We start from the raw sequence: 12,763 nt of genomic DNA, 5'->3' as shown, positions 1-12,763 counted from the left end.
TGATCTCTTTTGGAGAGCCTCCACTCAGAGTTTGAAGGTCACCATTACCAAGGCTGAACTGGGAAGGTTTCAGTCTGAAAACAAACACTCCATCGAAGCTGGATGCAGCTCAAAGTAAGTTTTATAGTGCGGGAAAGCCAAGTAAGCTACTTGCATTGTTTAGACAACTTTGAAGATGTAAGTCACAGGCCGTGAGGAAAGGAACCATCCTTTAAAAATGTACATTCAGAAACCAGCATTTGGGACAGCTTAAACACACTTCTCTTGCTCACTTGTAGATATATATAGTGACTATAGTTACCAGCATACTGGACATAGACTCAAAAACACTCTGCCTGGGAAGAATGACAGGGTGAGATGCTGTTCTCACAAATACTGATTTTTAGTTTAATGCTATAGACAGTTATTTAAGCAGCTCTGTGCGTTGAATCGCAACATCATACAGCTACATCTGCCTCTGTAGCTCTTTGTGCACATGATGATGCTAACGTCAAGAGGTACCAACATGCGTAGGCTTTTGTCTAAATTAGGTTACTTGCAAGCCACCTCAGAGCTCATTGTGTCAGCAAAAAGCCTCCATATCTTTTGCCAAACAATTTTCCTCTTATTTTGAAATACACTAAGAGAACTGGTTGATAATGTTCTGGAGGAACTGGAGCTTGGCAGAACATTGTTGGAAGCCCGGCCTGGAGAGGGACAAGGGTGATGCTGGATTTGAATTGCCCAGGTGTTGGAAGTTGTAAGGCATTTAGCTTTTTGCATTATTTTGCCATTCATAGATGATACAACATTAACTGAGGAGCTGTAGCCACAGCATAAATATTTAAAAGTGTACTTTGTGTTGTTAATGGTGTAAGAGGAACCACATAGAAAACCTGAAGCTAAAATGCAGTAAAACTGAACATGAGTTTTGAGTAAATCTATGTCACATTGCTAGGAAGCTTGTCTGGCTGAGTTGACCTCATGTAGAAATCTTTATCAGTTTCTATTGGCCCATCCTTGGCTCTACAGAAAAGTGGCACTTGGTCTCCTCACTCAAGCTGTGTGTCCTCCCACCTGATTCTTGTTACTTCCAGAGGCGTTGCTCCTTGTCGCTTTATTGTTCCCGGTGCATGGCATTTTTAAAGCTTCAGCAATTTATCTTGAGAGCTGACAGGACATTTTAAAACATCTCTTCAGTCAAAAATGTCAAGTAGGCAACATTGGTATGGATCCTGATGACCCTTGCGATTGAGAACCACTCAGGGAGATAAGGTTGTTGCAACATTGTCTTTGTTCCCAGTGATAAATTTAAAGTGACAGTTCTAAGGCAATCAGTTTGAATCCCAGAGATTTTTCTTTGCAAAATAATGAAGACTAAATTGTTTTAAAACTTTGTTGAGTAAAGAATTTGGAACTCTAAAAGACAAAAGTTTTTCTAAGTTTTGAAAAACATAGTCTTGGACTTTGAACTGAGTGACGGAAGAGAAAGAAATCTTAATCTCAAGGTCTCAAGAGTCTGCAAATGTGAAAATGCTTTCACATTTAGCTGTTGATTTGTTTTGCTTCATTTTTGGTGCCTCACCCTTAGAATAAAGATTCATAAGCAGATTTTTTTCCTAATGGTTTGACTTTGGTTTTCTCACTTTATGTATTATAGCCTACTTCAAAAATTGCAGACCCTTAACAACAGAGTAGATGAGGGTCATACGAGCATGCAGTTAGAGGAACCTAGGGAATGCATGATTCCCAGCAGAGAACAGCAACATTCATTTACACAGTGGGTTTCGTACCTGTTGAAGTCTTTCCTGGTAATAATATTCAAAGTATTGTATGAGTAAATCATCTCCAGGGTGTTAAAAATTTTTTGTGTTATTGCCAAGAGTGAGCACGGAGGATCTGCTTCCAAACAAATGCAGTAACTGCTTGCTTTTCATCCAACGTAAGATTGCCTCTTTCAGGTTTTTTAATACGTTTGATGTTAGTGAGATGGTTGTTGTTGCTGCTTTGGTGGCTGTTCACTATGAGTTTTGAGAACAAACTGATATTAAACCTAGTGTCCAGCTCTGAGTCTCTCACTGTCTGATGATGATGGTGATCCTTTTTTTAGCAGTCATTAGCATATGCAGAGGAACATCTTCCTGCGTGATTTATCCTAATTTACATAAAGCCAAGATCAAAGTGCATTGCACCTTCAACTTCTACCTAATATCCACATCCTCCTATAGATGCTTTGTGAACCACTGTAATGACGTGAAAACAGGCACTCCTATGAAAAACAAAAAAAAGCTCTTTGGAGACAAACTTCTGTGATAACTGCTGCATCAGAGATGCTCCGGAGGCTGACAGCCTCTCCAGTGCCTCTCCTGGGCTGAAGAAGTTGGAAGTTCCTTAGTGAGCTCCTTGACAGGCTCTTTATCTCTCTGCTGTGGGAAGGATTGGCACAAGATGAAGATGCTGACCCACTGGTGTCTATTTTCGGTCTGTTCTTGTTGGTCAGTGTGGCTTAACCCATCTGTTTTTTCATCGCCCTTGCTCACCTTCTTCTTTACCAGCGTAGCAGAGCCACCCAGCACCTGCTGGGCTAATCCAAGTGCAGCTCTCCCACCCGAGTGCACCAGAAGAACAGGTTTTTAAAGACAAAGGTGTGATAATTTTTTAACACCTCTTCTCTTTTTCTCCTCTTGTGGCAGACCACTGCCTCGCCCAAATGATGAGCAAAGCCAAACTCCATTCCAGAAGCATTGCTGACTCTCTGGCTAGTCCTACGAGCAGCCTGCCAGCTCTGCTAGCCAAACCAAATGTCTGCATTAGCCCTGAGGGAGGAGGAGGAACCATTTTATGGCAGCTGTAAAAGGTCACGCAGTAAACACCGGCGCTACTGCTCATCTGTTGTCCTAACTGATCCAAGCAGTTTGGATGCGTGTGCGGTATGCATGTGAGCAAGCGCTTCAAAGCTCTCTCCTGGCTCTTCGAGATTCAGGTTACAAACTAGAGAATTAGCAAAATGTAGTTGATTAATTTGAGTTTCTTCTATCTCATCTGAGACTGGTTGGTCAAATGAGATGGGTCTCAAGACCTATAACGCATGAAAACCTGTCCTAAAATACACATTCTGCCTTTCTTGCATCAATCTGTGCAAGATCCAGGGCTTTTGGGCTTTGTTTGTTTATGAGCATAGGGGCATTCCAAGAGATTACAAATATCTAAAAGTCTAACGTTGTTTCACAGTCAGGGATGTACCAGAAATCTTCTGATTTGGCTTCTCCTAAGAACAGAACCAAGCTAGTTCCATTGTTGTGATTAGTTTTCATATTCTGAGTTTAGGAGCCTTTCCTTCTGCTTGCACAGTTGGTTTTGCAATATGTTTACATGTTCCCATGTCTTTCAGCCATATCTCCCTGCAAGGATGTATTCAGGAGATTCCCTGAAACATCCAATAATGCTACCGACCTCAAATTCTTGTCTTTAAGAAAGTTTTGCTTGTTCTGTATGCTACCAATTATATTCTGCAGAACAGGTAAGTTTTATTGTCCTGGAATGCTTCCTACTCCTCCTCTTCCCTCCCACAAATGATAGTTATGCCAGAACTTTCCCTCATTTAATTATATTTTTTGCAGTCTTTCCATATTAAGAAAATTATTTGCAAGCTTTTACATATACGTTTTTTTTAAAAAAGACAAAGTTTTCCTGCTCTCTATTGCTGCTGTATCCACTTGCATACTGTAACGTGATGCTATCCTTTCCATTCTTCAGTGGCATCATCCGGAGGGGCCGGGATGATGATGAAAGTTGTGAGAAATAATCAGCTCTGACTGAGGAACTTTTTTGTGCTGCAGCAGGTCACCATTTTAACAAAACATCTGGAAATTTATAAAATCTTGTGTTTGGAATTGATTCATTATCAATGTAATGTTAAAGAAGATCCAGCAGCTGGACAAGCTGATGAATACTGGAAAAAGTGAACTTGTAAGGCTGTCTGAACTGCTGAAGATACAGAGGACCTACGTCTCCAGTAACACTTTTGGTTCATTATGCCCCTGAAAATTTAGGAGAAAAAAATAGAAAGAAAAAAAACCCTAATTATTCCAAGGTACGTTTGATGCTTGTTATCCTTCCAAAATGACTTTTTGTTAACAAGTGCCACAATTGTACATTACAAAATTTGTGTGTTTTTTTCCTGATGCTTTGTAACACTTGCAACAGCATTATTATAAAAAAGTAAAACACTTGATGTTGCCCTTTCCTGTAGGGCTACTACATGGGTAAAATTTAAATCTTTAGCAGTCCTGCCTTGGTTTAGGTTTGGTGAAGAACTGGTAAATGCTAATGAATGAGCAGCTGCAGGACTGTATTGCATCTCAAGAGGGCATGTGTGTAGATTCATACTCTCAACAGTCTACATGAAATGAGGTTAAGATCTTAAAATCATTTAGAAAGCAAAAATGGATGCCTGTGCAGCTGCCTTAACACATTGCAGAAGTCAGGCGTGACCGCACACTGCTTTTGAGCCTCCTCCGAAGGCAGCAGCTCCGGGATTGCCTGCCCACCACTTTCCCTGCACATTTCCAAAACTCCTGGCAGACTTGGAAAAACCAGCTCAAGGGCTGAGCCGCACCAGTAATTTTCGATGAGTTTGAGTAGTGCAGATAGGCAGACAACTGCCTGCCGTGAAATTGCATACTTTAAAGGCAGCTCCACAGCAAACCGTATTTCATCAGTGGTGGGGTCCGTAAAATAATGGCATTTTTAATTGGATGTCTGCCTTGTTTAACGCAGAGCCTGAGTACTACCCTCTGAATGCACAACTGATTTATTACTGTCCTCATTTAATCCGTTTCACTGTAAATAAATGTTTACATTCAATCCACTACTATGTATATGTAACATTTCCAGCATGATCTCTTCATAGTCTTCAGGTGAAAGTACATTGGTTCAGTATGAAAACTAATGAATGTATTATTCTACTGCTTCTAGTGAATGTGGGGGTTTTGCCACCATTTTAGAGATAAGAATTAAGATAAAAATAGTTCAGCGGAGGGGAAAAAAGATTGTTTTGGTTGAATAGTCTGGGGCTTGTTTTCCAGGTTATTTAGCAATCTGTAAGTACTTTGAAATTGCAGTTTTCAATGCCTGCATATTCATGGGCTAACCTACAGGTGCCTTGCATTGCACACAGAATATAAAGAACGTACAATTAATGTGAAACTGGATTAAACCTTCTGGTGGGATTACATAGGCAGCGTCAGGGAGAAAAATCTCTTTTCTCATGTAAATAAGTGTATAAAGTCCTTAATTATGACTTGAGTGATTATGTGCCAGAAGTACTAATGATAAGAAATATTTTGTATTTTAAGAAGTATATGGGGCAAAATGTTCTATTTGGTATCTGGCCCAGTATAATAAAGGTTTTTTTTGCTTTTTACCGTAATGTGTCCTTGTATTAGATAATGTACTGTGTTTTAATCCTGACTTTTACATCCATGGTCTTTGGTTGTCCTGAGACTTTTGAACTCTGATCAGCAGCTGTTATTTGTGGTTCTTTCTCCTTTCTTCTACCTTGGTTCCTTAAATTCATCTTTAATTGGATTAGGAGAACTCCTAACGTCAAAGTCTACCCTTCCTCCCACAGCAGATACTCATACTATACCAGCAAAGCTCATACTTCAGACAGTGCCAGATTTCTGAGTCACTCGAAGATTTTAAAAAAATTAAATTTATAATAGTGCCTTGGAAAATATGACATTACTGGGAGTTTCTCACAGAAGTTTTCTGCTCTGAGAGCATCCGGCAGGCCATGCTTATACAGTTCCCACCGTGCAGAGTTTAGATCATTCCTAAATCCTCAAATTCTTTCTTGCCACCAAATCCCAGAATTGATCAAGCCTGCAGAGTGAAGGAGTAAAAAGTGGAGGATGAGTAGAAAACAGATATAGAAAACATCTTCAGGAATGTCACTTATGGGTGGATGGAATGAAGCAGAGTTCCTGTGTAAGAAAGAACAGAATTAAAATTACAGTAAATCCACCATGAAATGGTGATTTAGGTTCTATAATCAAACTCCATCAAAGCAGTTTTGGCTCCAGCTGTATTAGTTTGTCAAACAAATGTTCTAAAGGTGCTACACTGGAAGAGCTGTGTTTAAGACTTCAGCACTTGTTTTCAAACAAGCCAAAGCCCAGAGCCTTGGTATTTCATGAAGCTAAAGTGTATTTTCAGGATTTGGATGTGGCAAGTAGGTGGTCTGAGCCACTGAGCACGACAGGGAGAACCAACTGAAGTGGTTACTGCGCCGGAATTATCCCTAGTGCAGCATGAAAATGGGCCATCAGTTGAAAGAGAAATCATCTTCTAGGATGCTTTAAATAAGTAACATCAACAAAAAAACCACAAAGCCTTGAGGTACCTTTTCTTCTTCCTTGGAAGTCTTTCCAGACTCCTAGGTACCACCTACTATGTATCTTTTCAGGCCTGGACCTTCAACTTTTTGTTTTCCATCCGCAGGTGAGAATTCTGGGCCATCATTACTGTAATAGTGGCAGATGGCACAGAGTACGTGACCAAATATATTATTATTCTTTCTGTTCACCACAGTCAAGAATTCTCTTTTTCTTCCAATTTCTTTCCTTGAAAAGCATGCTGATGCAGTTGAGACAAACTCTTACTCCCCTTCCCCCCACTCCCACCACCCAAAAAAACAAACAAAAAAAAAAAACCCACAAAAAAACCCCAAAACCCAGTTGTCTACATTGAGCAACTAATTTCTTTAGCAAAAGGCAAGAGAAACAGTGGGGAGTTACACAACAGACACTAACTATAGGACAGGAGCTTAGACGTGCACAAAAACAGTAGCTAGGAAAAAACCCCAGTTCTTCATATATTTTCCAATATAGTCTCTCTGAATGTCTCTTTGCAGATGGCAGCGTGGGAGGAAAACTTGGAATTCCAAACACAGTCCTGCTATCTAAAAAGCTCTTTGCAAAATGAACTGACTGCAGGAAACAGAACAGGGTGGAACATTTTTAAATTGCTCGTAAATCTGAAAATTTACTTTTGCCTTTCTTTAAGGTTGCTCAAATGTAGAAAGTGGTGCTCACTCTTTCCTGTACGGGTGGAAGGTTTCTCTATGGACACTCCATTTGAGCAACACGATAATTGGAACATGGCTTTAGAAAGCTGGTACAGTGGAGACCATGCAGTCGTTTTCCCAGGAGAATACGAGGCTGTAAACTTCAACTACAGATGTTATTATTGGACCTTAGTATTGCATTCTCTGATAATCTACCTCTGTCTTTCTGAAACATAGCTCAAAAGCAGTCCTGGTTAACGGTTTTTACCAAATGATAGGAAACAGGAAGTTTCCCAGAGCTTTTAATGGGATTTAAAACTCTCAGTGTGAAAATAAACAGCCGAGTATGATTTGTTAGCTACTACCTAGGGAAAACATACTGTGCAACTCCAATACAATGTAGCAGGAATTCAGTGAAAAATCAATTTCATAAAACATATGTATATATAAAAATATACATATTTTACGGCAGCATAAAGTTAAGCAGTAGCAGCACCTCTAAAATAGACAAGCCCTCTTCCCTAATGGATATTGAAATGTGTTGTTTGATGTTGTTGGTTGGTCGTTTTTTTTAATAAGAACACCAACATCGGCACTGTATTTAACACTCCCATAAGGTAACAGGCTTAATAAGAAATGAGCATCAGCAAACTTTCCAGCCACACTTCAGTAACTCACACCTTGCAGATTCAAAGCCTGCAAGCACTGAACACCTGCATTCACTCGTGCACGTTTCCTTGTTCGGGTTGATGCCTACACCATCACATGTATCTTGCAAAACATGGCATTGGGTACCAAGTTTTATATTTTACTCCATCAGGTTTTTTTATGCTTTTTAGTATTCCGAAAGTAATACAAAAGCGCTCCTTCAGCTGTCCCTCGGTCCCAGTGTGCTGTTTTAATGGGCATTACCTCCAGGAGTGAAGGGTCACTGCCACACATCCTGCTAAAGCTGGCGGTTCTGCGACAGGAAGGCTTGTGCTAAGCGGGAAAGCAAAGCTCCCAGCAGAAGAAATACAGATAAACGGAATCCGTTACTTGCCCTTTTAGCTCTGCCTTTTCTGCCCAGGCACACTGCAAACGCACATGCTTCACCAACACTAAGGCAGCACCTCCTGCTTCTTTAAAGGACCTCCTCATCCTGCTAGACCCAACGTAGCCTCACGCAAAGCTACTGGTGAGGACTTTTTATCCAGTTTGCTTTAAGGATGCATTAATGTATCTTTCCATTATTGCCAAAAGGAAATACCAAGCAGGTTTCAGAGCTCTTGACAGTGTCAGGAGAAAAGCACGAGGAAGCTGGTGAGCAAGCAACAAGGGAGATTTGGAATGAGGCGATGGAAAATGTCAGTGAGTCTCAGAGCTCATGTGTGCCAGTGCAGCATGCCCTTCTGCTGCACACAGCGAGGCCACACACTCTTGGCAGACAATGTTTGAACTGACAAAGTGCTTGTAGGCAGCCATTTTCAAATCTCTCTCCCGTCAAAGCACAGGGTGAGCAGACACATTCCAGATTAGAAGCCTTCATCTCAATTATTTTGCTTTCAGAGACAGGTAAGGCATCACAATCTCGCATGCTAAGCCGCTCACCTTGATAAAGTTGTACCTGTGACATGAACTTTCCTCCAGCTGGCATAACTCACCCTATTTTTTTATTTGAAGGCAAAAAAAGAGATCAATTAGCTAACTGCAATGCTAATTTGGTCAGTGTTCTTAGGAGCAATTCAGTGTGGGCACACTTTTAACACATGCTCTACAGACCAAGTACAAATGTTTCTAAATAACTCCATAGAGAGACTCTTCCTATAAAGAAACCGCTTAAGGAAAAAGATTTCCTTTCAAGAGAAGGACTTATCCTCCTTGGAGATGATGGGATACCATGTCGATGCCACAACTGACCACTTAGTTTTCCTTTAAACTTCCTCCAAGCAAGGATCATAGCATAGTTCATCCGATCACATGTTGAATTTCTCTCCACTGGTGGCGATCTCTCTATGGCTAAAGACATTTTTCCAGTTGTTACCCTGGAGTACACTGTGCAAAGTGCTCCTGGAGTACCAGTGTGTAGAGTAGAATAGCCTGCATATTTACTCAAACAAAGCAATAAAAGGCAGACACTTAGATTTCCTCTGTGACTGACTAAATACCACCTCAGAGACAAAAGCAAAGATGCTGTTTCTCATCCCTCTTGTGCAGAGACACACAATCTATGCCTTTGTGCTTTGTGTTCCACTCACCAGGCTTTTGAAACTTGAGCCGTTCGCATTTTGTTTAATGCACCATGCTGCATTAAAATCACGCAGGCAAGCACATCGTCCATAAATTAAGAAGTTGATTTAACACCAACTTCCTAATGAGTTGGTAGCATTGTTAGTATTTATGTGAGAGGTTTTTAAACACAGCAGATTACTTAATCAACTGACCAGTGTTGTCCTTCATATTATGGGTTTGACGCTATTGCCAATATTACTTTTACTCCTCTCCTTTTCCACTTGGAACCGGAAAACCAGAATAATCTGCAATTGTTTCCAAACCCCCTCATGAGAGCTTTGTGGTATCAAAAGCCCAAGACACAAAGCTAAATGTACCTTAGGTTGGGACAGCAAAGAACAGTCAACGGTGGCTGCTGAGCGTGGTCAGGTGACCATAGCAAACTGTGTACGAAGGTGCGAAGGAACTGGTGTCTGTGCTCGCTGGGGCTGCTCTGACCGCCAGACAGCGAGCTTACTGGGGCTCAGGTAGCTCTTCCTGAGTTTCAGATAACTGATTTTGTTGCACAAGAAACATGAGCACTCTGACAGGTTGGCTTCTTGAAACAAAGCACAGATCAACTTACTGACACAGTAAATTCATTGCAAGCTCATTTTTTGCTCTGAAAAATGTACATGTCATTTCAGGTTAATATTCAGTTTTCTGTACCCAGGCTGTTTAAGCTCCTCATTAGCACGTCAATCCTTGTTTAGACTGTGCTATTAATTTCTGGCGTGGGAAGTGCAGGCAAGGCTTACTGCTTTCCCACTTAATGGTCCTGATGGATGAGATATTAAAAACCAGACTGAATATTGATAAGCAGCATTTTTGTGCTTGACACTCCTTAATATGTAAAATACTAGGCACATAGATAAAACCAACTAAGCTGTAATTTGTAGACTGTAATTAGTCTGCGGCACCTGCTCCCTCTGCAATCTGTGACATGAGCGCTCCTCAGGACCCGTATCCTTGCCAGCTCCATCCCAGCAGCAACTCCCAATGCAGGTGTGTGAACTACGCAGTCTCATACGTTATTAAATCTGGCTGTACCCTCAAATACCCATATTTTTTCTTTAACAATTCTTACAAGCAACATGAAATTACATTTAATCTTTTTGTTAATGAACAGGGCTCTGGTGTTGAGCTGTACCCAAGAAGCACAGCTATCTTGGAGTTACAGAATTCATCACTGCAATCATACCAGTACCAGGGAGACCTCCTGTCACAGCCAGGGCTGCACTAATGCTAAGGTGACTTATTTTGGTCTTTATTCAGTAACAGTGAAAAATAGCTTTGCAGATACAAATTAGAATAATTTTTGTAAACAGACTGGAGAAACATCAACTTTACTCTAAAAAAGGGAATTTCTTTAGCTAGGACTTAACATCAAAGTGTGCCCAGTAAAACCATTTTTTGCTAGTATCATAGAATATTGTACACATCCTTGATAATCCCTGGTATCCTATTCCACCTCCTAAAAGTTACCAGTAACTTACCAGTAGAAGTATGGAAATGCTAATGGTAATTGTGTAGTTGAAAGCAGGCTGCTGCAAAGGGCCCCACTACACATGAAGACCTCACCAGAACAAAACCTTCAGTGAAACAGCACGACTCAGTCATGGAACCGCTGGCAACACTGTGCTCCAAGGGGAGGCCAGCTCACTGGAGTTCATCTGAATTTTTCCCAGTACCTCTGGTTCTGTTTCTGCATGTGTAAAGACTGAGGCAGTGCTGAACAGCCTGTTGCTGAGGGGCCCTCTCTTAAGCTCTGGTCTGTGCTCGCCTTTCATCCGTCTCTCCTTCCTCCTGTTTAAATGCTGACTTCTTTTGAAGACCAGTAAGAGCTAAAGGAAATTAGAAAGCTTTAACAGATACTAGATCATACTTCAGACTTGTAGGTGAAATACTAACATTATTAACTATAGTTCTTTTTAAAATCGTTTGCCATCTGCTTCATGTTTCTGGGTTTGTGTTAGTAATGCAACCGAGCTAACACAATGTTTGAGGGACAAGCCAAGGAAAGCAAGTTTTGTCTGGATGCAATAAATACATATGTGGAAAGGCAAGGGGGCCAACACTACAGCACATCTTTCAGCATCCATCCCTTCTGATTCCCTAACAGGTTGTTCCTGAACCCAAAATGGACTGAGTAACCGTTCTTCAGTCTACAATCAGCCAAAAGGACTGGGGAACTTACTGCGTTAGATGACGCAGAAGATAATACATGCTCCAAATGAATCCCATATTGAAGTTTGGAGATGAATACTGATACACTTGATGATATAGTTCATAGCTGGGTATCTAAGCTTCATGTGCTGTCTGGCTTTTAGCAGTTTTGATTAAGGAAAGTCCTTCACCCTTACCTACGGTTTTAAGAACTCTGTTAGAAATACGAAATATGTTGGACTTGCTTTGAACTTCACTCAAACACCAACATCTTCCACACCCCAGTAAGCACAACTAATTATTGGTTCTGAATAAGCATTCCAGTTGGATTAGTGGTGAGTTTAATCTCATCAGACTTGGTAATGTAACAGGATTCATACCGAGCTGTGCCCACAGATGTCTTCCTCTGCTGCTGCAGTACATGGCACATGCAAGAGGCAGTACCTGCCTGCTGCTGCCCCAGGCAGCACAGCTGGTATTGTGGCCATGCAATAAGAGGCAAGAGAGCCCAACAAGTTTGGGCCAAAAAACCCCATTCACACACATTTATAGTAAGCTGGAGCACTTCTCTCCTCTTGCTCACACAGGTGTTCCTACACAACACTGCCTGACTGTAGGAAACCTTTGAGAGGAACCTGCCCCTGAGCGCACCCCGTGTCACTCGCCCCTGCTCAGGGTCACCTCCCAGGTGCTAGTCTGAGAGGTACGGAGGAACCCACACCTCACTGGAGGGCTTTTTACCCCCTCTGTGTAAATATACTTCTAGATGCACCAGGCAGCTAGCTGACCTTTGAATGTCTGGAATCCACAGGCTGCAATCAATTTCAATGAATTCTCATTAAAGAATTGCTGTCTTTCACATGCATTTGGAAGAAGGAAGCGTGACTATTTTGGAGGAGCGATGCAAATGAACACTGCCTCAGACGAAAGGCACAGTTCACGCTGCTGAGATCACTTCAGGTTCTGCAGAGACAAGAAGCATCACATCAGTCCTGAAAAAGGTATTCCGTGTTCCTGCGTTATCTGGATCAGCAAAAGAGCTCATCATCTGCTGCGCCATGAAGTGTAACACAGCACGCAGCAGGCCAGCGGCTGGCTGCGAAGGAACCAAGTGCTGCCTGGCACAGGCAGAAAACCACAGCAGCAAGGCCTATTTGTGCAGTTTATTAGACAACAAAGAAAAATCCCCACTGAGCCCAAGTTCTGTAATTCGGAATTTGTTTGGCAGAGGATGATTTTAGACACTGAAAAGTTTCCTCAGAGTGCCTTATCCCTCCTACAAACAAAACTAACAACAGA

At 41.5% G+C, this 12,763-nt stretch overlaps 1 protein-coding gene across 5 annotated transcripts in view; it reads right to left on the bottom strand.

Moving 5' to 3' along the window:
* Positions 1-4,776: 4,776 nt before the first annotated feature.
* Positions 4,777-12,763, bottom strand: part of DHX9 (DExH-box helicase 9) — a 37,113-nt gene continuing 29,126 nt past the window's right edge. For 2 of the 5 annotated variants that reach the window (XM_056355965.1, XM_056355967.1), the window contains exon 28: positions 4,777-12,427. In XM_056355965.1, coding sequence (XP_056211940.1) covers positions 12,421-12,427 — 7 coding nt within the window. In that variant the 3' untranslated portion in view covers positions 4,777-12,420. The remainder of the gene's footprint in view (positions 12,428-12,763) is intronic. The other 3 variants (XR_008824649.1, XR_008824650.1, XR_008824651.1) reach the window with 3 other exon arrangements.

This window comes from Falco biarmicus, chromosome 11 (genome assembly GCF_023638135.1).
Source record: "Falco biarmicus isolate bFalBia1 chromosome 11, bFalBia1.pri, whole genome shotgun sequence".
Classification (NCBI taxonomy): Eukaryota; Metazoa; Chordata; class Aves; order Falconiformes; family Falconidae; genus Falco; species Falco biarmicus.
The sequence above is the reverse complement of the archived record's forward strand: the minus strand, read 5'-3'. Positions and strand labels throughout refer to the sequence as shown.